The sequence below is a fragment of the Chelonoidis abingdonii genome, chromosome 6 (assembly GCF_003597395.2).
Source record: "Chelonoidis abingdonii isolate Lonesome George chromosome 6, CheloAbing_2.0, whole genome shotgun sequence".
Lineage (NCBI taxonomy): Eukaryota > Metazoa > Chordata > Testudines > Testudinidae > Chelonoidis > Chelonoidis abingdonii.
The window spans coordinates 6,398,444-6,421,714 of NC_133774.1; the positions used below are offsets into that span (position 1 = coordinate 6,398,444).

The 23,271-nt window shown below is 47.4% G+C and overlaps 2 protein-coding genes and 1 long non-coding RNA gene across 3 annotated transcripts in view; 1 reads left to right on the top strand and 2 right to left on the bottom strand.

Moving 5' to 3' along the window:
* Positions 1-22,704, bottom strand: part of TPGS2 (tubulin polyglutamylase complex subunit 2) — a 37,662-nt gene extending 14,958 nt beyond the window's left edge. Inside the window, exons 1-2 of the mRNA XM_032779845.2 lie at positions 22,505-22,704; positions 8,416-8,495 (exon numbers count right to left, since the gene is read on the bottom strand). Coding sequence (XP_032635736.1) covers positions 8,416-8,495; positions 22,505-22,577 — 153 coding nt within the window. The 5' untranslated portion in view covers positions 22,578-22,704. The remainder of the gene's footprint in view (positions 1-8,415; positions 8,496-22,504) is intronic.
* On the bottom strand, positions 49-3,270 carry LOC142046963 (uncharacterized). The gene is made up of 2 exons (XR_012656050.1): positions 2,677-3,270; positions 49-1,048 (listed from the first exon to the last, which is right to left on the bottom strand). It is a non-coding gene; the product is annotated as an uncharacterized LOC142046963 (long non-coding RNA).
* Positions 22,705-22,813: 109 nt separating the features above from the next.
* Positions 22,814-23,271, top strand: part of KIAA1328 (KIAA1328 ortholog) — a 256,258-nt gene continuing 255,800 nt past the window's right edge. Inside the window, exon 1 of the mRNA XM_032779841.2 lies at positions 22,814-23,007. Coding sequence (XP_032635732.1) covers positions 22,899-23,007 — 109 coding nt within the window. The 5' untranslated portion in view covers positions 22,814-22,898. The remainder of the gene's footprint in view (positions 23,008-23,271) is intronic.

Sequence of the window (23,271 nt, forward strand, 5' to 3'; positions counted from 1 at the left end):
TGCACAGCTGTTTGTACCCCCCCCCCACAGGTATTAATACATACTCGGTTAATTAATAAATAAAAAGTGATTTTATTGAATACAGAAAGTAAGATTTAAGTGGTTCCAAGTAATAACAGACAGAACAAGTGAATTATCAAGCAAAATAAAATAAAACATGCAAGTCTAAGCCCAATACAGCAAGAAAGGAATTACAGATGAAACCTCATCCTCCGAGATGTTCCAGTAAGCTTCTTTTACCGACTAGCCACCTTCTAGTCTGGGTCCAGCAATCACTCACACCCCTGTGGTTACTGTCCTTTGTTCCAGTTTCTTTCAGGTATTCTTTGGGGGTGGAGAGGCTCTCTCTTGAGCCAGCTGAAGACAAAATGGAGGGGTTTCCAGGAGCTTAAATAGACTCTCTCGTGCGTGGAAACCTTTTCTTCTCTCCTATGCAGAATCCAGCTGCAAGATGGAGTTTTGGAGTCACATGGACAAGTCACAGACTTAGAAGACTCAGAACTTTACAGGCCGAGCCACATTCCCAGGAAAGCTCAGATGTGGAGTGGCGTCTCTCAAAGTTCATTGTTTGCCAAGTACTTCCATGTACTTGAATAACCCCTTCACACTATGTTGATCAAATCTGCCTTAGGTGCTTTCTACAGCAAATACTTTAAATACAAGCATAGAGCCAATGCTCATTACTTTAGATATCAAAATGATACATGCATGCGAATAGGATGAATACATGCGGTAGAACATAACCTTTGCAAAGATATGTAACATGGCATATGTAGCATAAAGCATATTCCAGTTATGTCATATTTATATTCATAAGCATATTTCTATAAAGCATTATGGGGTGCTTCTCCTTGAGATTCTGCCTTCCCATTCATCTCTGCTCCCTCCAGCCCTTGTGAGACGGCTTGCTGCTGCGGGTGCGGATACACATAAAAGACAGCTAGCAGATCACAGGTCAGAAGTATGTTGATTTTGGTAGATGCGGATCCACATTTTTGTATCCGTGCAGGGCTCCAACTATCAGTACTCTTCATAACAAATTATTTCCCTGAAACAATAGACAAACTTTTTTTCCAAACTAGAATGTATATTTACAGTATCATCAACTGCAAACATTCCACTATCACGAGTCAGGCTCCCAAATCATGAGCTTTTTAAAGATAATACATTGGAGGTTCTTTTTATGTGCCTTCTGGTTTATCAAACTTTTGGATCATGTTTTCAAGGTTTTCTCTATACTGTGAGGTGGTCCCTTCAGAGCAGGATGCTCATGGATGATGCAGTATGGGGACCGGTCCTGCTTTGAGCAGGGGGTTGGACTAGGTGACCTTCTGAGGTCCCTTCCAACCCTGATATTCTATGCTAAGTGTTATGTAGTTGAGCACTGCAAGCTGCAGGACTGTCAATCTGGTATGTTTTCAGAGCACCAAATGCTTTTTAGAAAGAAAAGAAATGTTTGGATTTATGTGATAGGAAATATTTAGATCCCAAAGCCCATAAAACAAGGATAAATACTCCGATACCTTGTATTTATCTAACCTAAAGCAAAGGCAGCCACTCCTTTGCTACACTCATTTTGTGCAGTTTCCCCATCTCCACGCCAGTCCATGCCATCCACGGGCTCTGAGATGGGGCTGGGGATGAAGAATTTGAGGTATAGGAGGGTGCTCTGGGCTGGCATCAAGGGGTTCAGAGGGCGGGAAGGGGATCAGGACTGGGGCAGCGGGTTGGGGTGTGGGGAGAGGCTCAGGGGTGCAGGCTCCGGGTGGCGCTTACCTCAAGCGACTCCTGGAAGCAGTGGCATGTCCCTTCTCTGGTTCCTACATGGAGGTGCGGCGAGGTGGCCCTGCACACTGCCCCATCTGCAGACACTGCCCCTGCAGCTCCCACTGGAGTGCCAGAGGGGGCCATTAGAGCAGGGCCACTGGAGCACATAGAAGCTGGAGGGGGGCCATACCACGGCTTCCAGCAGCTGCATGGAGCGGACCCTGACTCTGCTTCTTGGCTGGAGCGGGGCCATGAGGCTGCTTCTGCAAGCCACATGGAGCAGCCCCTGACTCTGTTCTCCAGCTGGAGCGCCGGAGCGGGGCAAGCCCCACTTTCCAGTGGGAACTCAAGGGCCGGCTTAAACTGGCTAGGGGGCGGGATCTGGCCCACGGGCCGTAGTTTGCCCACCCCTGTTCTAGAAGAATACTAAACTTTAAATGCTTTAAATTCTCCAAATGCCCGTAACAAACGTGCCCTTGTTTTGCAAACTCTTTTCAAAGCTAAATATTTGTAATTTCATACTGCAGCCTTCAGAAGCTCTAACTTCATAACTCTAGTTGCAAGGGCAAGGACTTGGATTAAAACAATGAAGGAGGCTGGATGTCTGGAGATGACTGATGTGCTACAAAGCCCCACCAGAATACAAGTATTTACATGCCACATTCCATCGATTTAAAATACCTGTTTAATCATTTAATCTTGTTTTTCTATTAATAAACTTTTACACGTGAACAGCTCCATTGACTTCAATGGAATTACTCTCCTGAGAGAGACAAGAATCAGGACTCTAGTGATGAACGGTCTATTCATGGAAGGAGATAAAAGGTTTCTGCTGCCTTGAGCCCTCCTCTTCCAGGAGAACATATCAATTGACATCTCTGTTTCCAGTCACATTCTCTCTCTTTTTACCTTCATTTTAGAAACTTCCTCAGTTAACACCCTTTCATTGCCTTCTCCAGAGGAGGGGTCTGAAGACAAGCTGCTATGCCAGAGCAGAACGTGGTCCCATTTGGGATCTTGGATATTGTCCAATGTTTTCTATGATGGTGAGAGAAGGCTGGTTGATCTGTCAAGTTACCTTCAGTCACAAGGGTTTGTGATTTTAAACAGCCGTCTTCTTAGAGCAGAGTTCAGATAAGCCCAAATGATATGCCCGAAACTGCTTACCCTCAGCCCGTTGAACCAGCTGCATGCACCCTGCTCATGTGGTGTTTTCCAGAGTTGTACTCACCAGCCTCATAAAGTACAAAATCAAGATGCCCAATATTTGATGCGATTTTAATTTCTTTTGTTTATTGTCCATGATATCCCAAAATTACCTAGAAATAACATGTTTGATGCACATGTCCTTCTGGGGTGGTGGGGAACTCTATCAGCTGGTAAGGTTATGTTGTCCAACATGTGTTGATTCCCACACAAAAAAAGATTTTACATAAGGCAGTTAACTCAAAATAATAATAGAATAGCCCCTTATTGGGAACAATCCCATAGATGTTAATAGAAATTAAATCTATAAGGTTCTACAAACACTACTCTAAACACAAAAAGGCACAGAGCTCACTGTTTGTGAGACCTGAGTGAGGGGTGAAGGAGATGTATATAATTTTTTATGGCTCTCTAACATTGGAGATGGCCACGGGCCAATTTGTCTCTCCACATAAGTTACTACCACTTCAGGGCTGGTCTAAATCAGCTGCTGAAGGCTCCAGAACTCGTCTGGCAGCAGGGAATATCCCCAGAGCAGAGATGTTCCAGTCATGTCCTCCATGCTCTTGTGACGTTATTAATATAAACTGGGACCATATAGAACATGGGTTGCAACCAAGGTTCTGTAGTGGCACCAAATCCTATGTAAAGGGGGTCATATAAAGTGTCTAAGACCAGGTTACGGGTTACTGGTTATGATTGTGCTGTCTGTATGTCTGTATCATTTTTGTAGTTGAAGTATTGGCTGTATACTGTCTGTATTTTAAATTGGTGCTGCAGTTCTGCGTGACACCCCAGACTAGTTGGTGTCAGTTCAGCTCAGCCTGCTTGATGGCCCATTAAGGACCATCACCTACACAATTGACCCATTGGGAAGAGGCGAATACGCCTTGTGACTCAGCAAGGTATGCAGAAACTGGCCCATGTGACTGCAAACTCCATTTTGCTGTAACTTTCCACAGTAGGAACAAAGGAGTGTTCTTACACCTGGAAAAGTCTTATTAGCGAGCTCATCTCCATTGTCGTCATCCTGCTTTGCTTCCTCTGGAGGACTTGCTGCCGTCTAAGCTTAACTCTTATACAAGGATCGATGACCCAATCCAGCGGGGATGTATCCAGGACTATTTAACTGCAGTTTCTTCCATCCTGCCTACATAGCCTGACTAAGATTCCATCTATGTATTACATATTTCAGTTTTAACTCAAGTCTATGCTTACTTTTAGTCCTGTATAACTAAACTTTAGATTTTATCTAAAGAGATGAGCAACAGCGGGATTGTGGGAAATCTGATGAGAGCAGGCGTGCTAGGAGCCAGAGGTGCTAGAGAATCCGAAGGCGCGCTCACGCGCTCTAATGTAGACACCCGGGAAAAACTCGACCGGGAATGCTTGAGGTGACCACAGATGGGACTCACACACTCCACTTCCACCCGCGGGCAGACACTTCACCCGCTTTGGCGACTGGCGTCTAACAACAGGCAGCGCCCGATACAACTGGTCCGCTTCTGAGACATCCGTCACGGGAACTGGGACAGCGCATGCAGAAGTTGAGCGGTAACACCCTGAGCACCCTGCCCAACGTCCACTGTCCTGCGTGCACAGCCGCACGCTTCCGAGTCCTGGCAGCTGCGCCACAACGCCTCCCCAGGACCGCCTAGTGAAAGGCGCTCCGCCTCAACTGCGGTCGGTCTGCAGTCAACCGCACCATCCACCCTGACACAGATCGGCCAGCTAGCGCTGCCGTAGACAATAGCGTCACGGACGGAGCGAGGAAAAAGATATCCTCATCGATGTGAGATCCCTGTTCGAGACAGGACCCCAGGTCGGATTCCAGCGAGCCGCGAGCCCGTACATCTGAAAAATGAGCCCCCTTGACTGGACACTCGGACGGGCAAAGTTCTACGAGGTTTACACCTGACGCCACTGATGTCAGGTGTCGCTAAGCGCCGGACCCCTGTAACGAACGATGTAGACTGTAGGCCTGTGGGGTGGCCTCGCACTGCGCGACTCATGGAACGTTTGATGGTCTCGGAACTTTTTTTCCGGGTGGGGTCCAGGGATTTAATCCGAACACTCACCGGCACCGCCAGTCGGAGTGAGCCGATGTGGCTCCACGAACCCAGGCGGGGGGGACCTACACCCCCCTACTAATACTCCCTGAGTCCTGTAACCACGATCTGGATTTCCCCTGTGGGGTCACCTTGCTCCATACCCGCTGCGTTCTTCTGAATCTGTTGTGACCCTTAGAACCCTGAGGATGTACCCTCACTCTCCCCTGACTTTACTTTGCCCCATCCACCGTACACCCGCATTGGGGACATTACAGACTGTTGTACTATATGCTAACCCATAACCAATACAGCGTGTCCCCGATATCTGTTTGTTGCCCGAGACTAATGACTGACGTGACCAAACTCTGTGTCTCATCTTTATTTAAATATTCTCTAATCATATTGACCTGTGTCTGGGTTGGCCTCGGATCAGGGAACCTTTTTTTTACTGGGTGTTGTTTTCATAACCATTCATCACCAGGACGCTGTGCTCATGAGTGGTGTATGGGGAGCTGAGTGTTAAGGAAATTGCTTGTGTGACTTGCGGTTAGCCAGTGGGGTGACACCGAAGTCATTTTTGTCTGGCTGGTTTGGTTTACCTTAGAGGTGGAAAAACCCCAGCCTTGGGCTGTGACTGCCCTGTTTGAGCAATTGGTCCTGATCTGGCACTCTCAGTTGGATCCCGCTAGAACCACATCGTCACAGCTCTATGCAGGGGGAATTCTCAGGCGGATGTGTTTGCCGGCATTACAACCCCTTTGCATTAGCAAAGCAGCACACATGGGTTGCAGCAGGCCTCAGTCTCAGACCCATTAAGAACAGCATTTATAAATAGCAGGGACAGATCTGTGCATCTGATTTTACCAGGAGATTATAAAACCTTATAGAACAGAGTGCACTGAAGAACAATCCCCTTTCTTTTGGGCTTTTGAACCAAATGTCTCTCGGAACTCCCTAAGCACGTCCTCTGCTGTGTCCCTTTCTGAGGCGCTACACACTTCCCTGTGTGCTTGTCCTGCTTTGCAGGCTGGCATGGATCTACTGCTCTGCCTGTCCTCACCCCTCTTTGGGGCAGTCCAGAGAGAGTAGTCCTTGCGCTTCCTGGAGAGCAAGGGCTGCAATGTGCCTAGTTCTTAGGTAGGTCCCCTGGCCCTATCCTGCGCTATACCACACCCTTCCCCATTCCCTCTTCCCCCACCCCATCTGCCTTCCCTCATTTCCACTGTCCCCCCACCCCCAGCCTTAGCTATGGAGCTATGATTGAGTGGGCTCATATTCAGGGGCTTTGTTGTTTTAGTGACCTATAACTCAAAAATATTGACCAACTTTCTTCAAGATTTGCAGAAAAATTTTCCTTGATGTTTAAAATGCAGTTACGTTTCAGGACAAACCATTTTTCTTAGCCTATGTTATAGAGGGAGTTAAAAACAGGGATTGTAAAGGAACCTTGTTACAACTTTACTATAGAGAAAATAATAATCTACGAGTGGATTAGTGGTGGGGAAACAAACTGGTAAACAGTGCCACCTAGTGGTTGTGGAAACACAATTGAAATGTAAAAAGAATGAGGAGTACTTGTGGCACCTTAGAGACTAATACATTTATTTGAGCATAAGCTTTCGTGGGCTAAACCCCACTTCATTGGATGATTAATACAAGGTTGATGCGGCTTCCATAAGTTAACTCATGGCTTCATTGGTGGGCGTAAATAAGTGAGGTCTGGTACTACACTGTAAAGGGTGACCGTGAGAGAGATTTTTCTGTAATGCTTAGGAACAGATAGGTGGAGGGGTAGCCTACAAGGTAAATCAGGTTATTTGTATGTAGAAATTAAAGAAGTGAAATCTGCATGGATGTTACTCCCGGGGGAATTCTGCCCCATTGCGCACATGCAAAATTCACCAATTTTGTTTTTTCTCCACAGAAAATACATTCTGCTGGAGAGGCGCCGCAGTTATGCCTCTCTCCCACCAGTGGCTGCTGTGGTGCCAGAACAGAGGCAGCTGGCTCAGTGGCTATAGCAGTCAGCAGCCGACAGGGAGGATGACAGGCTGCATTCCTCACAGCGCCCTGCCCTGGGGGTCAAGTGAGGAGCCATGGGGATATGAGTGGATAGAGTGGAGCACATGGGGCTCCTGAGACTGGGGGTCATGTAGACTGGGATTCAGAAGGGCTCGTGAGTGGACAGACTGGAGCAGGGGCTGAATGGGAATGGGGGTGCAGGGCCACATGAGGACACATTGGGTGCAGGAACACATAGGAGAAGGGGGTGACAGAATACATGGGGACAGGGGAGTAGGGCTGTCTGAGTGGAAGTGTAGGAATGCATCAGGACAGGGGCAGATGTGCCTGACTGAATGAGAGAGGCTAGGGGTCAGCCAGGGTCTGCATAGGGGAGGCTCCCCAACTCCCTAACAATCCCTTCCCGCCCCAAAAAAACTGTTCCATACTTCTCCCATCCATACCCAACAACCCTAAAAGTTCACTCCCAGGCTCCTTCCCAGCAATTTCTTCCTTCTCCCTCAACTCCACTGCTACCCCTGACTCCCCCAAGCCTTTACACTGCTTTTGAGGGGTGCGGGAAATATGTTTCAGAATTGTAGATTAAATGAATTATTACTTAAAGTTCTGTATTAATATGCTTAGTAAGGAATCTATTTGTCAAAAAAACATTTCCTGAATCTTTTTTATTGTCTGTATTGTTCCAGGCATACTTGTAGACATATTTTGAAACAACATTTGACAAATAAAGCATGCAGAATTTTGCTGAATTTTAAAATATTCTGAGCATTTTAATTTTTTTGGCGCAGAATTACCCTAGGAGTAGCATGTGTGTGTCAGTGTTTTAGATTTATGGTTGGAGTGGAGATATGGGAAGAAGAAGGTAGGTAGTTGAAGTTGAGAAGGGAAACCGATGAGTGGGGTGTAGGTGGGGGAACTGAATGACTTGATTGTACTACAACCTTCTCTTTAATGGCCATAAGGAGCTTGGTTTAATGTCTCATCTGAAAGAGAACTCCTCAAGCTCCACCATGCTGGAGCTTGGTTTCAGAGTTGATGCAGAAGAATTACAACCACCTACTGACTCACCATCCCTACTCTCTGCAGCACACAAGTGTTCCTTAGAGGGCTCCCATCTGAATGCATCAGTGGCCTGTTTGTCTTGCAAGATCCAACAACACTGCAATTGCAGGTGGTATGGCTGGAAGCCAGAGTACTGACTGAAAAGGAGACAGCATTGCTCCAATTTGCGTCACAAATGTCGGTCTCTCTTACCAGTGGGATGAGCTGTACGTGAAATGTGGTAGCTCTGTTCAGTATCCTGCATGCATGCATAGTCCGTTGCATAGTCAAAACAACCCCGTTACAGTGCTGTAATGAAACTACCCACCTGCTCCCAGGAAACAATAGAGTGACGTTCAGCTGGCTCCTTTTCCACAAATGTCACCTCATCGACTCCTGGAGAAGTTTCTATAAAACAAAAAGTAGAGCGTAAGTAGACACCAAGTGCTACAATCTGTCTGGTTTTGTAAGCTAAGCAGAGTCAGGGCTGATGTGAAGTTAAAGGGGAGACCCCTGACGAATACTGGGAGTAGGTGGTGATCTTGTGCCAGTACTGAACCAATGCTCTGGCATTAGGGGGCATGGTGCTGCTGAAGATACCATCCTTTCACTGAGACACATTAAAGACAAAGATCAAAAGACCCCATGGAAATTTCCATAAAAGCAGAGGTTCAGCGCTGGTGTCCTGGCCAAACTTTCAAAGTCAGGTAATTATATTTTGCCTCTCTAAACATGCCCATAGTTTTAGTTGGAGAAAGTATTTTTTGCTTGACTTGAGATGTTGTGCAGTGCTGCCATGATGTGTTAAAACTGCCGTGTTCCACTTCAGAGGTGGATGCACTTCAGTGGTTAAGTGATTCTTTTAAGGGTTAAGTCAGTGATATTTTGACTGAGGCTCAGGAGTTGCAAGTGGCTCTTTAATGAGTCTCCCCCAGCTCTTTGCAGGACGTGATAATTAAATCACAGTGTTCAAGTATTAACCAATCTAAGTTATTAACCAAACAGGGTGCCGAACAGGGGCCGCTAACAGGGAGTTTTGAGAGGGACTTGGAAGGGTGCGAGGTACAACTTCCAGTCTTTAAAACCTTTAACAACTTAACTATAATCAAAACTTCTTGACTTAAACAAAAACTCTTTCATTAACCTCGGTAACTGTAGGAGAGAATGCAGGCAGAAGCCCAGCAGCAGAGTGGGGGCTATCCTGTTTATTGCGCTCCATGTAGCATGTATGATTACTTGCCCTGTGAAAGTATGGCATGTGTATGCATTCCATGCAAGGCGCTCCTGGCCCTCAGAGACTGCGTACGGGCTTTGGAGGCTGGGGGCGGAACTGGAGGAGCTAAGGCAGGCAGAGAGGTATGTTGATGAGGCTTTCCGGGACACTGTAGATTTGTTCCACCTCCGGTCAGACAGCCCCTGCGCTGTTGCGGAGGATGAAAGGCCCAGGGAAGCAGAGCAATCAATGGGAGCAGAGGGAAACTTTCACGTAGTTGGGACCCTCCTTCCAGATGATGACGGGGTATCCTCTTGCACTGAGGTTACCTCTCTGGGGGAGGGAACTCCAGTCATTAGGAAAAGGCAGGTGTTAGTAATGGGAGATTCGATCATTAGAAACATAGATAGCTGGGCATGTGATGACCAGGAGAACCATATGGTGAGGTGCCTGCCTGGTGCAAAGGTTATGGATCTCTCGAGGCATCTAAATAGACTTATGTGTAGTGCTGGGGAGGAGCCGGTGATTGTGGTACATGTAGCTACCAATGACATAGGGAAGGGTAGGAGGGACGTCCTGGAGGCCAAATTTAGGCTGCTAGGAAAGAGATTGAAATCCAGGACCTCTATGGTGGCATTCTCAGAAATGCTTCTAGATCCACGCACAGGGCCAGGTAGGCAGGCAGAGCTTCAGAGTCTCAATGCGTGGATGAGATGATGGTGTAGGGAGGAGGGGTTTAGATTTAATAGGAACTAGGGAAAATTTTGGGAGAGGGGAAACCTATACAGGAAAGATGGGCTTCACCTAAACCAAAGTGGATCCTGACTGCTGGCACTAAACATTAAAAAGGTTGCAGAGCAGTTTTTAAACTAAGAGATGGGGGAAAGCCGACTGCTGCAGAGGAGCATGTGGATCGGACAGAGACTTCTCTTAGAGGAGAATCTATTGATAGAGATTCTCTAGGTTTTAGTCAGGAGGAGAGGATAGAAGAGGATAAAATATGGGCCAGATCAGATGAGACACATTCACATAAAAAGGAATCTGACATGTCAGAAAAGGGCAGACAAATAAACAGTGACAAGTTTTTTAAGTGCTTGTACACGAATGCTAGAAGTTTAAACAATAAGATAGGTGAACTAGAGTGCCTCGTCTTAGAAGAGGATATTGATATAATAGGCATCACAGAAACCTGGTGGAGTGAGGACAATCAATGGGACACAATCATTCTGGGGTACAAAATATATTGGAAGGACAGAACAGGTCGTGTGTGTGGGGCAGAGGGAATTAGTGGCACTATATGTGAAAGAAAATGAAGCAAAAAATCTTAAATGAATCTCTATGGATAGTAATTTCATGCTCCACAGAATCTCTATGGATAGTAATTTCATGCTCTAATAAGAATACAAAATTAGGGAACTATTATCAACCACCTGACCAGGACAGTAATAGTGAAGACAAAATGCTAAGGGAGATTAGAGAGGCTATCAAAATAAAGAACTCAATAATAGTGGGGGATTTCAATTATCCCCATATGTACATGTCACCTCAGGATGAAACGGCAGAGACAAAATTTCTCGATATTTTAAATGACTGTTTCCTGGAGCAGCTGGTACAGGAATCCACAAGGGGAGAGGCATTTCTCAATTTAGTCTTGAGTGGAGCGCAGGATCTGTCCAAGAGGTAACTATAACAGGACCGCTTGGAAATACTGACCATAATATAACAACATTTAACATTCCTGTGGTGGGAAGAACACTTCAGCAGCCCAACACTGTGGCATTTAATTTTAGAAAGGGGAGCTATGCAAAAATGAGCTGCATGGACACTTTTAAGTTGGGCCTCTATTATGGTGTCTTTTCAATGTATACCCCAAATTAAAAAAAACAAACACAGTAAAAGTACTAAAACAGAACCACCGTGGCTTAACAGCCATGTAAAAGAAGCACAGAGATAAAAAGGCACCTTTTTAAAAGCGAAAGTTAAATCCTAGTGAGATGAATAGAAAGGAACATAAACACTGCCAAATTAAGTGTAAAAATGTAGTAAGAAATGCCAAAAAGAAAGTTGAAGAACAGCTAGCCAAAAACTAAAAAGGAAATAACAAAATGTTTTTTAAGTACATCAGAACAAATCAGTGGGACCCCTGGACAATTGAGATACAAAAGGAGCACTTAAAGACGATAAAGTCATTGCAGAGAAACTAAATGAATTCTTTGCTTCAGTGTTCACAGCTGAGGAAGTTAGAAAGATTCCCAAACCTGAGTCATCCTTTGTAGGTGACAAATCAGAGGAATTGTCACAGATTGAAGTGTCACTAGAGGAGTTTTTGGAATTAATTGATAAACTTAACAGTAACAAGTCACCGGGACCAGATGGCATTCACCCAAGAGTTCTGAAAGAACTCAAATGTGAAGTTGTGGAACTATTAACTATGGTTTGTATCCTGTCCTTTAAATCAGCTTCTGTATCCAGTGACTGGAAGTTAGCTAATGTAACACCAATATTTAAAAAGGGCTCTAGGGGTGATCCTGGCAATTACAGACCAGTAAGTCTAATGTCAGTACCGGGCAAATTAGTTGAAACAATAGTAAAGAATAAAATTGTCAGGCACATAGAAGAACATAAATTGTTGGGTAAAAGTCAACATGGTTTCTGTAAAGGGAAATCATGTCTTTCTAATCTATTAGAGTTCTTTGAAGGGGTCAACAAACATGTGGACGAGGGGGATCCAGTGGACATAGTCTGCTTAAATTTCCAGAAAGCCTTTGACAAGGTCCCTCACCAAAGGCTCTTACGTAACTTAAGCTGTCATGGGATAAGAGGGAAGGTCCTTTCATGGATTGAGAACTGGTTAAAAGAAGGGAACAAAGGATAGGAATAAATGGTAAATTTTCAGAATGGAGAGGGGTAACTAGTGGTGTTCCCCAAGGGTCAGTCCTAGGACTAATCCTATTCAACTGATTCCTAAATGATCTGGAGAAAGGGGTAAACAGTGAGGTGGCAAAGTTTTCAGATGATACTAAACTGCTCAAGATAGTTAAGACCAAAGCAGACCATGAAGAACTTCAAAAAGATCTCACAAAACTATGTGATTGGACAAGAAAATGGTAAATGAAATTTAATGTGGATAAATGTTAAGTAATGCACATTGGAAAAAATAACCCCAAGTATACATACAATATGATGAGGGCTAATATAGCTACAACTAATCAGGAAAGAGATCTTGGAGTTATCGTAGATAGTTCTCTGAAGATGTCCATGCAGCGTGCAGCAGTGGTCAAAAAAGGAAAACAGGATGTTAAAAATCATTAAAAAAGGGACAAAGAATAAGTCAGAGAATATCTTGATTGCTGTTATATAAATCCATGGTACGCCTGCATCTTGAATACTGCGTACAGATGTGGTCTCCTCATCTCAAAATAGATACACTGACATTAGAAAAGGTTCAGAGAAGGGCAACTAAAATGATTAGGGGGTTGGAACGGGTCCCATATGAGGAGAGATTAAAGGGCTAAGACTTTTCAGCTTGGAAAAGAGGAGACTAAGGGGGTTATGACAGAGGTATATAAAATCATTGAGTGGTCTGAAGAAAGCGAATATGGAAAAGTTATTTACTTGTAGGGGGCCACCAAATGAAATTAATGGGCAGCAGGTTTGAAACAAATAAAAGGAAGTTCTTCTTCACACAGCGCACAGTCAGCCTGTGAACTCCTTGCCCGAGGAGGTTGTGAAGGCTAGGACTATAACAGGGTTTAAAAGAGAACTGGATAAATTCATGGAGGCTAAGTCCATTAATGGCTATTAGCCAGGATGGGTAAGGAATGGTGTCCCTAGCCTCTGTTTGTCAAAGAGTGGAGATGGATGGCAGGAGAGAGATCACTTGATCATTACCTGTTAGGTTCACTCCCTTTGGGGCACCTAGCATTGGCCACTGTTGGTAGACAGGACACTGGTCTGGATGGACCTTTGGTCTGAGCCAGTATGGCCATTCTTATGTTCTTAGGGTGCTTTTACTCTTTAACCAATTGTAGTTGATTAAAATATTAATACTTGGTCAGTCGTTTTGCTGTGAGAATAATACATATATGTAAAAACTAAATACTTTCCTTTTAATATGAATATGCATAGTAAATGAAACAATGAATTCACAGCACTGTGGCTCTTTCGGGTAATGCTGATTGCTAATTTGGCTCCTGAACTTCTGAAGTCTGAGTATCACAGAGTTAAGTGATTATTTTATGAATGTAGGATCTGATCATGCAAAGAGGTTTGCTTGAGAAGACCCTTAGTCCTCTTTGGGATCCCAGTGGGACTCCAGGCTAGTTTACTTGCAGCAAAAGGTCCATAATTATTGGGCTCCTTTGGACTGAAGGGTACAGTATAAATGTAAGATACAATATCTACAGTGCCATCACTGGGGCTGAGAGTCTGTGGAACCTTTTCCCTTGCATTTATTCAGATTATTATTTTAATAATTGAAGGCTTCATTCAAAGTTGATTGAAATCAATGAAAAATTCTCACTGATTTAAATTGCTTTGCATCAGTTCTAAAAAGACCGCGTACCTGCTACAGGAATTAAAAACACAGTACACAAAGGTAAATGGTCACTTTGAAAACTGGCTCTGGTGTAAAAGGAAAAAATATTGGCTCCCAATGCAGTCAAACACACAACACAGTGCACTAGACAGGAAAGGCACCAAATAACTCTGGTCAAATTTCTTTCCCCAGCACTGAGTGATTTGCTCTAACGTGGGGGTGGGCAAACTTTTGGCCCAAGGGCCACATTGGGGAAAAGAAATTGTATGGGGGCCATGAATGCTCACAAAATTGGGGTTGGGGTGCGGGCTCTGGAGTGGGGCTGGGGATAAGAGGTTTGGGGTGCAGGAGGGTGCTCCAAGCTGGAATCGAGGGGCTCAGAGGGAGATAGGGGGATCAGGGCTGGGGAAGGGGGTTGGAGCATGAAGAGAGGGTCAGGGGGTGCAGGCACTGAGCAGTGCTTACCTCAAGTGGCTCCCAGAAGCAGTGGCATGTCCCTTCTCTGGCTCCTACATGGGGGTGTGGCCAGGCAACTCTGTATGCTGCCCCATCTTCAGGCATCGCCCCTGTGGAGCCTGTTGGAGCACGTAGGAGCTGGAGCAGGGCCATGCCACAACTTCTGGGAGCTATGTGTGGTGTGGCCCCCAACCCAGTGCCCAGGCTAGAGCCCTGATGAGCTGCGTGGTGCGTCCCCGACCCAGCACCCCGGCTGGAGCCCTGTCGAGCCGCGTGGTGCGGCCCCGACCCAGGGCCCCAGCTGGAGCCCTTCCGAGCCGCGTGGTGTGGCTCGCGGGCCGGCTTAAAATAGCTCATGGGCTGGATCTGGCCTGCGGCCCGTAGTTTGCCCACCCTAATTCTAACAGGTAGGTCACCCAGAGTTTTTCTATCACTTTGACAGTGGCAGTCAATATAAGGAAGTTTGACTTCTCTTCAGAGTTGCTAGTCAGAAGAGTTTGTGCTACATTACCTGATGCTTTCAAGGACAACATATATACAGCAATAACTCTAATCTGAAGTGGTATATTCCATATTCATGGATACATGCTGGACATAAACATTAGCTGTATGGAAAAAAGATAAGGAGACTGACTATGGACCTAATCCTGAGGGCTTTTTTTGTTGGAGGGTTACATTTTTTTGGGAGTGTTTGCACTACTGAAGTTCATCCCCTCTGGCCAGTGCAGGACCGCTGCCTACAGAAGACTTTCTGCCCCTTTGCCCAGTTTCTTTTCAAATAGTCGTGTGTGTGTGAAGTTATTTCTTGCTAGACTATACGTCCTCTAAATGGGGATTCTATCCTGCATTTGAATGGGTGATATGTAGAACCTATGATCTGACAAACCTTTTCCATCTAAGTTCTGCATGTCTTATAACAAGTTCACAGATCATATTAATGGAATAATTGTTATTTCTATGATCAAAGAAAGCAGCGGGGACATTTAATTCATCTTGCACAAAGGCTCAGCTGGGATGGTGGAAGATTCAATGTTGTATCAGTCACAAGAAGATGTAAAGTGACGAATGAACTGCAGGTTCTAAAGGAGTCTGTACCAAATCCAAGATCAAAAGGAAAAGAAACTGTATCTTAAAAACATGAATGTTATATTAAAAATATCCTATGGGTAAACTGAAAAGCACACTTAACAGATGTGCATAAGTATGGATGGGAGCAACATTAAACACAGAGAAGAAAAAAAAAAAAAAATCTGCCATGGACATCTTCTTGGAATCCAGATGGAAGAAATCAAGAGGGCTACCACGTTAGGCTAATGATATGGATAAAGCTAAACAAATCCAGGACAGAAGTCTCCCACTTAAATATTCTGAATCAGGATCACAATTGTCTCTGCCATATATTTCGCACCTTTCACCTGGAAGGTTCCCAAATCACTTTACAAACTTTATAAGAGAGACTTGATCTAATGGTCTGAGCACAAGGTTGGGAGTTGGGAATTCCCATACTATAAATTACAATTCTTGCTCTGTTACTGATTCCCCCTCTAGCTTTTGTCAGGTCACAAGTTCTCAGTAAAATGGGGGTGAATAATGAAGTTCTTTCCTCACGGGGTGTTGTAGGTATTCAAGTGTGGTTCGGCGCTGAAAAGTGACTGTAAAAACCACATCGGGGTTCCACGTTTTCTGTATTTTCAAATCAAGTGTGTTTAGTTTACAAGCAAGAAAATGGACAGTTTAGTTAAGTTCTTTTTAACTGCCATCCCTGCAAATGCTTTGGAGAATGAATCAAGGGTGTTTCCTTCCAAGTGTCACCACCAGGCATATAGTTTCTGCAGGCTACAGTAGGTCCTGAGTGACAGGTGTGAAACCCCACTGCCCTCAAATTATAACCCCTGTAACACCTGTGAAAACTCACAGTCTTCAGCAGGTTTCAACAGAGGTTGGAGCTTAGTATGCAATTCTGTACAGGAGACACAAAAAGGGAGAATTTGTAAAATGGAGACCACAGCATTTACCTGCGTAAGCTCCCCCAGACAGTATGTGCAACAGATTTAAAACAAGCACGCCTAGTTTTAAGGAAATACAACCATCTTCCCCGCAGTAAAAATGTTCCACTAACTCAGTGGCTCTCAAACTTTTTTACTGGTGACCTCTTTGAGTGCAACCTCCCCCTTATAAATTAAAAACACTTTTTAATATACTTAACACCATTATAACTGCTGGAGGCAAAACGGGGTTTAGGGTGGAGGTTGACAGCTCGCAATCCCCAATGTAATAACCTCGTGACCCCCTGAGGGGTCCCAACCCCCAGTTTGAGAACTCTTGCACTAACTCTACAGAGGTAAAAGGCTCATCACTGCTCTTGTGCCATTTTATGCAGAATAATCATCTGTGACTTTTATGAGCCCTTCAGAAAGTGAAGGCAAACCAAAAGAACAAGACACTTTGTATTGGTCCGAGCCCCTGAATAAGGCATCTTCAGAATTTAAGTATCCTTTGTTATCTGAAGGTTGACTACAAAAGGTATATAAGACAAACTCTCTATAGGAAGAAAATAGCACCGCCTTGTTAAATTGTTGCAATTTTAGCATTCAGCAAAGGAACCACATTAAAATCTTGAAAGTGTGGAAAAAGTAGCACCACACTGCTTATGACAACACAAATCAAAGACAAGTACAAAGAGAAGAGGGGAGGATCTATTCCCGAGAACTAGGAATGACTTTCAGAATGAAGGAACTAGATGGTTTAGAGGTGGGGTAGAGAAGCCTCTGCTGGGATCAAGAGTCCCATTGCAGCCAACCCCTCGACAATCCCCTGTGCATCCAGATCCACCTGCACCCGGATCCCCCACCGAGCTGTCCGCACCCAGATTGCCCCACACAGAACTCTCTCAACTCACACCCACATCCCCCCACACCAAGCCCCTGGGATCCTGCCTTTCTGAGCCTGCCTGCCCATACCTGGTGCGCTTGGCACAGAGGGGCAGGGCCCTGGAGTGTTAGGCCCGGTCCTTGCGCTGTGTCAGGGTTCTGTGCAGCCTCATTGCTGAATCTGTGTCCGGGGGGGAGTGGGGAGCTGCACAGTGATCTCCCACCTCTGTGCAGCCAGTGGCCTATGCTTCCCAATGCCATGCTGGAGCCTCCACATTTATTTGAGAAATAAAATTTGCAGAATTTTAAAATATTGTGCACGGAATTTTTAAATTTTTAGCGCAGAATATCCTCACAAGTAATCGGATTTAGTCACCAATTAGACATGATGTGATCTGACAAGGAAAAATTTCTGGAGGAGTGAGTATACTAGACAGCTGCTGAAAGTTACACAACAATTACTCATGAGAGATACGTGTCAGAATCATGTATATCTCATATGAGAAAGAAAGTTAAGGAAAAAAGCCAACCCCTCTAAGCTCAGTTCTGTGCACTGTCTCCAGTACTGCTAACCCCAAGCTTTCAAAAACTGAAATTTTAAACCAATCATATTTTTTTTTAAAAAAATCAGTTCTTTTTCCTTTGTCTTCTGGTTTCTAGTTTCTTCCTGTGCACCATGTGTTGTAGGTCCAGTTAGTCAGCTGGGACTGCCTCTGCTTGGGGTACTGTAGCTCACCCAAAGCTACATTTCAGGGGTAGGGACAAATACAGCCCCCTGACTGGACCTCTCATACAGCACCATGAATCTGCCAAGACATGGAATTCATAGAGTATACAGCCAGTGGAAGACTTCACTGAATTAATTCCTATTTGAACTAGAGCATAGCTTTTAGAAAATCCAATCTTGATTTAAAGATTTCCACTGACGGATAGTTTATTATAGGGGGTGGCAACCTTTCGGAAGTGGTGTGCTGAGTCTTCATTTATTCACTCTAATTTAAGGTTTCGCGTGCCAGTAATACATTTTAATGTTTTTTAGAAGGTCTCTCTCTACAAGTCTATATATAATATAACAAACTAGTGTTGTATTGTAAAATAAACAGGTTTTCAAAATGTTTAAGAAGCTTCATTTAAAATTAAATTAAAATGTTGATCTTACACCACCAACCCACTCAGCCTACTGCTAGTCTGGGGTTCTGTTCACCTAAGTCGGCAGTGGGTTGAGTGGGGCCTGCGTCCGGGACCCCAGCTGGGAAGGGTCTGGCAGCCAGAACCCCAGACCAGCAGCGGGCTGTGCAGAGCCGGCAGCAGGGACCCCAGTCCGCTCAGTCCACAGCCGGCTCAGCTTACTGCCGCTCAGGGGTTCCATCCTCTGGCTCCTGCCAGCTGTGATCCCGGCTGCCGGACCCGCTCAGCCCGATGCCGGTCTGGGGTCCCGGCCCTGCCCGCATACAGTGGGTACCTACCTTCTCCCTGGTTCTGGCCCATTCTCTTCCTCTCTCTACACTGAGCTGAGGGTGGAAGTGCACTGAGCACAGGGCTGGGGGTGAAGGGTCTGGCCAGGAGCTAGAATGAGAGAGGGGGCTCAGGGTTGGGGCAGGAGGTTTGGGTGTGGGGACACTTACCTGGGCAGCTCCCATTTGGCGTGAGGGGTGCAGGTGGGAATGTGACTCCTGTTTGGTGTTCAGGGTGGGGGTGGGGATGTGCGGGGTGCATGGGATGTGAAGGGTGCAAAAGTCAGGGCAGAGAGTTGGGGGCATGTGAGAAGGTGCAGGTGTCAGGATAGGGGGGCTGGGTATGTGTGGGGGTGCCAGAGTCAGGGCTGGGGTCATGGGGGTGTGTGAAGGAGTCAACAGAGGCCTGGGTGGTACAGGGCTCAGGGCAGAGGCCTGAGGGGTGCAGAGCTCAGGGCAGAAAACCATGTGTGTGTTTGTGTGTGTGTGGGGGGTCAGGGCTCAGGGCAGAGGGCTCGGTGACTGCCTCCTCCTAGAACCTCCAACCCCCCACCACTCCTTGTCCCAACTACCCCCTCCTGGGACTCCACCCCCTATCTAAGCCTCCCTACCCCTTGTCCCCTGACTGCCCCCCTAGGACCCTATCCCCTACCTGTCCCCACCCTTATCCACACCCCCGCACCCAGACAGACCCCCTGGACTCCCATGCCTATCTAACTGCGCCCCGCCCCCTGTCAGGATGCCCAGAATTCAGGACCCATACAACTCCCCCCTGCTCCCTGCCTGCCCCAACCCCTCTCCACACTCCTGCCTCCTGACAGCCCCCCAGAACTCCTGACTCATCCAACCCCCTAGCTCCTTGTCCCTTGACCACTCCCTCCAGAGACACCCCCTACCCTAACTGCTCCCACAGGATCCTTCTTGCTCCGTGTCCCCTGACTGCCCTGACCTCTATCCACCCCTCAAACAGACCCCAGGCCCCATGCCCCATCCAACACCCCCTGATCTCTGACTGCTCCCTCCAGAGACCCTCATCCCTAACCACTCCACCAGGATCCCACCCCCACATCCAATCCACCCTGCTCCCTGTCCCTTGACTGCCCCCACCCCTTACCGAACCCCCCCAACCCCCTTACCATGAGGCTCCCCGCTCATCTGGAGCCCTGCTGTCGCCACATGCACAGCCCAGCCCAGTCGTGCCCCGCCCCTCAGAGCGATGTGTGCACAACAGCAGGGCTCTGAATGAGCGGGGAGCGTCTTTTCCTCTCCATGGAGCCAAATGCTGCCCTGGGGGAAGGCGGGGGAGGGGCCGGCGGCTTGCTGCGCTCAGTCGGTGCTCCGGCCCAGGATCGTGGACCCCGCGGCTTGCCGCGTCGGCAGGATTTTTAATGGCACGCTAAGTCCCAGCAGGGAGCCGCGTGCCATTAAAAATTGGCTCGCGTGCCATCTTTGGCACATGTGCCATAGGGGTGGCCAACCTCTGGTTTATTAGAACCCCAGGAAATAATTCCAGTGGTTAGTTACTCTTACTGCTAAAAATTTACACTTGGTTTCCAGTCTGAATTTGTCTAGCTTCGACTTCCAGTCATTGGATCATGTTACACCTTCCTTTGCTAACCTAAAGAGACGGTTATCAAATATCTGTTCCCCACACAGGTTCTTATAAACTGTGATCAAGCCACCCCTTAAAGAGAAAGTTAAGCTAAATAGGTTGTCTCTTTGAGTCTCTCGCTATAAGGCAGGTTTTCCAATCTGCAAATCATTCTCATGGCTCTTCTCTGACCCCTCTCCAATTTATAAACATCCCTTCCTGAATTGTGGGCATCAGAACTGGACACAGTATTGCAGCAGCAGTAGAATAACTTCTCTACTCCACTTTGAGATTCCTCTCTTTGTTCATCCTAGGATGACATTAGCTTTTTTGGCCACAGCCTCGCACTAAGAGTTAAGGACATTTAGTGCTGGGTGCTCTTGGGTTTAAAACGTACGGCATGTAAATCAGTGTGAACTTTTAGGGGCAGGGCCCATCTGTTGCTGTGCGTCATGGAATCATAGACTATCAGGGTTGGAAGGGACCTCAGAAGGTTATCTAGACCCACATGCTGCTCAAAGCAGGACCAATCCCCAGGCAGATTTTTGCCTCAGATCCCTAAGTGGCCCCCTCAAGGATTGAACTCACAAACCTAGGTTTAGCAGGTCAATGCTCAAACCACTGAGTAAGCCCTCCCCCCTGGCCCCACCCTAGGGCCCCAGCTGGGTTTTGCCACAGACCCCAATAATATGAGGCTATGGGTATCGTGGCTGGCAGGCAGGATGTGCCCATGTAGCTGCCATGGAGCTCATAGGCAGGGGTGAAAGTAACTTAAAGGACTTGCCGGTACTCCAGAGTCCTGCGGAGGGGGAGGGGCCTCAACTGGAAGAGGCGTGGCCTCTATCAGAAGAGATAGGGCCTTTAAATCCCGGGATTTTTAAATCAGGATTTAAAGGACTCGGGGATTCAGCTGAAGCCAGGGGCTGGGCCCTTTAAATCACCACCAGAGCTACCAGCTGCACAGGCAGCTGGGAGCCCTGGGATTTGGGTAGGAATGAAAGTAATTTACATTTCTTACCCATATGGTCCAATCGCAAGCAACCCACCTCTTCTACGTACTTCATGGATCCCTCCCATTGCACGACATAGAGAATATAAAGCTCCTATTACTACTGCCAGTACTGTCTATAATAAAACTTTATTATTGGAATAAGCCTGAAAAAGTGAAAACTCACTGTCACATTTTTCTCCATGTCTTCCCTCCTCCTCCAGCCAGGCTGGGGACACTAGGCACCATGCTTTCTCCCTGCCTGGCACTGAGCAGCAGCTGCAGGGGCTTCCCTCTAGCTTGCAGCTGGGAGAAGCCTGTCTCCTGCATAAGAACAGTTTAAACTCAGCTGTTCCCTGCACGGTTCAGTAATATTTCAAAGAGGATCTGCAAGCAGTTTGGACATCTCAACCATGATCCTCTGCTGGGGAGGGAATGGGATAGATTTGAACTTGACAATGATTCCTGATTTTGATAGTATTTTTTGTGTATAGGAGATCCCCTCATCCCAGGGGCAGAAAAGAACTGCCCCTGCCATGGTCACACACACCCTCCCCTCCCCCCTAAACAACAACTGGGAGTGAAATTAACAAGTGTGCCAGAAACAGCTTCTAACCCTGGAGGCTGAACTGCGCAGGGAACAGCTGAGTTTAAACTGTTCTAATGCAAGCAGCAGCAGCAGGCATCTCAGCCAGTGTCCCAGTGCAAGCTAGAGCCTAGAGGAGAACCCCTGCTTGCGGGGTGGGGGTGGGGGGATGCAGAACCTTGTCTGCAGCCTGGCTGGAGGAGGGGGAGGGAGGAGACGAGAAACCATTGTGACAGTGAGTTTTCCCCTGCCACCTGCTTTTATTAGCTCTGGATTTAAGCTGTGCAGCCAAATGCTTGTATTTGTTGTGTATATTAGTATTGGAGAGATCTCCTCATCTCGGGGGCAGACAAGGCAAACACACCCTCCCCACTCCCCCCAGCTCCTGTGAGTGAAATTAACAAGGAGGCCAGAGACCACTCCTAACCCGGAGGGCTGACCCATCAGGGAACAGCTGAGTTTAAACTGTTCTTATGCAGGGAGCAGGCTTCTCTTTCCCTCCCTCAGTCAGTCCTTTTCTTACCGGTCCTCCGTACCGGCCCACTGTCACCTCTGCTCGCAGGCAGCCTGCGAGCCCCACCGCCAGCCCCCAACCCCCATGGCAGGGCTACCTCGATGCCAGCCCGGCCGCCGTTTCCATGCCAACGCGCCAGGGCCGTTTCCATGCCAACGCGGCGACCCAGGGCCGCTCAGAGCCCTTGGCCGGTCCCTCACTCACTCACCTAATATCCGGATGACCCCCAGGGTGAGCCTGTCCAGAGAGGGCTTGAGGCTGCCGTAGGGCTTGTCCTCCATCCTCAGCACGCCCCTGGCCCAGCTCAGCCCCGAGACGGAGAGAGGGGGAATGCAGCTGAATTTGTCCCCGCTCGCGCCCTGTACCGGAGGCTGCGCAGCGAGGAACTCTCGGGGCTGTAGTTTCCTTCCTCGGTGACGGACGGGCCGTTGGGAGCGGTGCCCCCTGGGATTTGGAGTTCGCTGAGAGCGGCTTTCCCTGGGCTAGAACCTAGGGAGAAATACAGCTCCCAGAATGCGCCGCTCTTCCGGGTAACAGCACAGACCCGCCCGTGTCTTGGCCTCGCTCGCCTGGTGCAGGACCAAGCTGGGGTCGGGGAGCCAATGGGCTGCGAGCGCTGGGGGCGGCAGGGGTACTCTGGGAGTGGCGGTTGTTTCAAGATGGCGGATGTGGCTGCTGGGCCCGGGGGAGCCGTTTACTGGAGCAGGGATAGTATCCTTCGCGGAGCGCTGAGGCGGCAGCGGGCGGGGGCAGAGCAGAGGCCGGGCGGGGCTGAGCCTGTAGGAGACTTGGGTATTGGGGCTGAACCTGTACCTGTAGGAGACCGGGGTGTTGGGGGGCAGGGGGGTCTGTACCTGTACCTGTAGGAGCCCGGGATGTTGAGGGTGGGGGGGGAGGTTGAACCTGTACCTGTAGGAGCCCGGGATGTTGGGGGGCAGGGGGGTCTGTACCTGTAGGAGCCCGGGATGTTGAGGG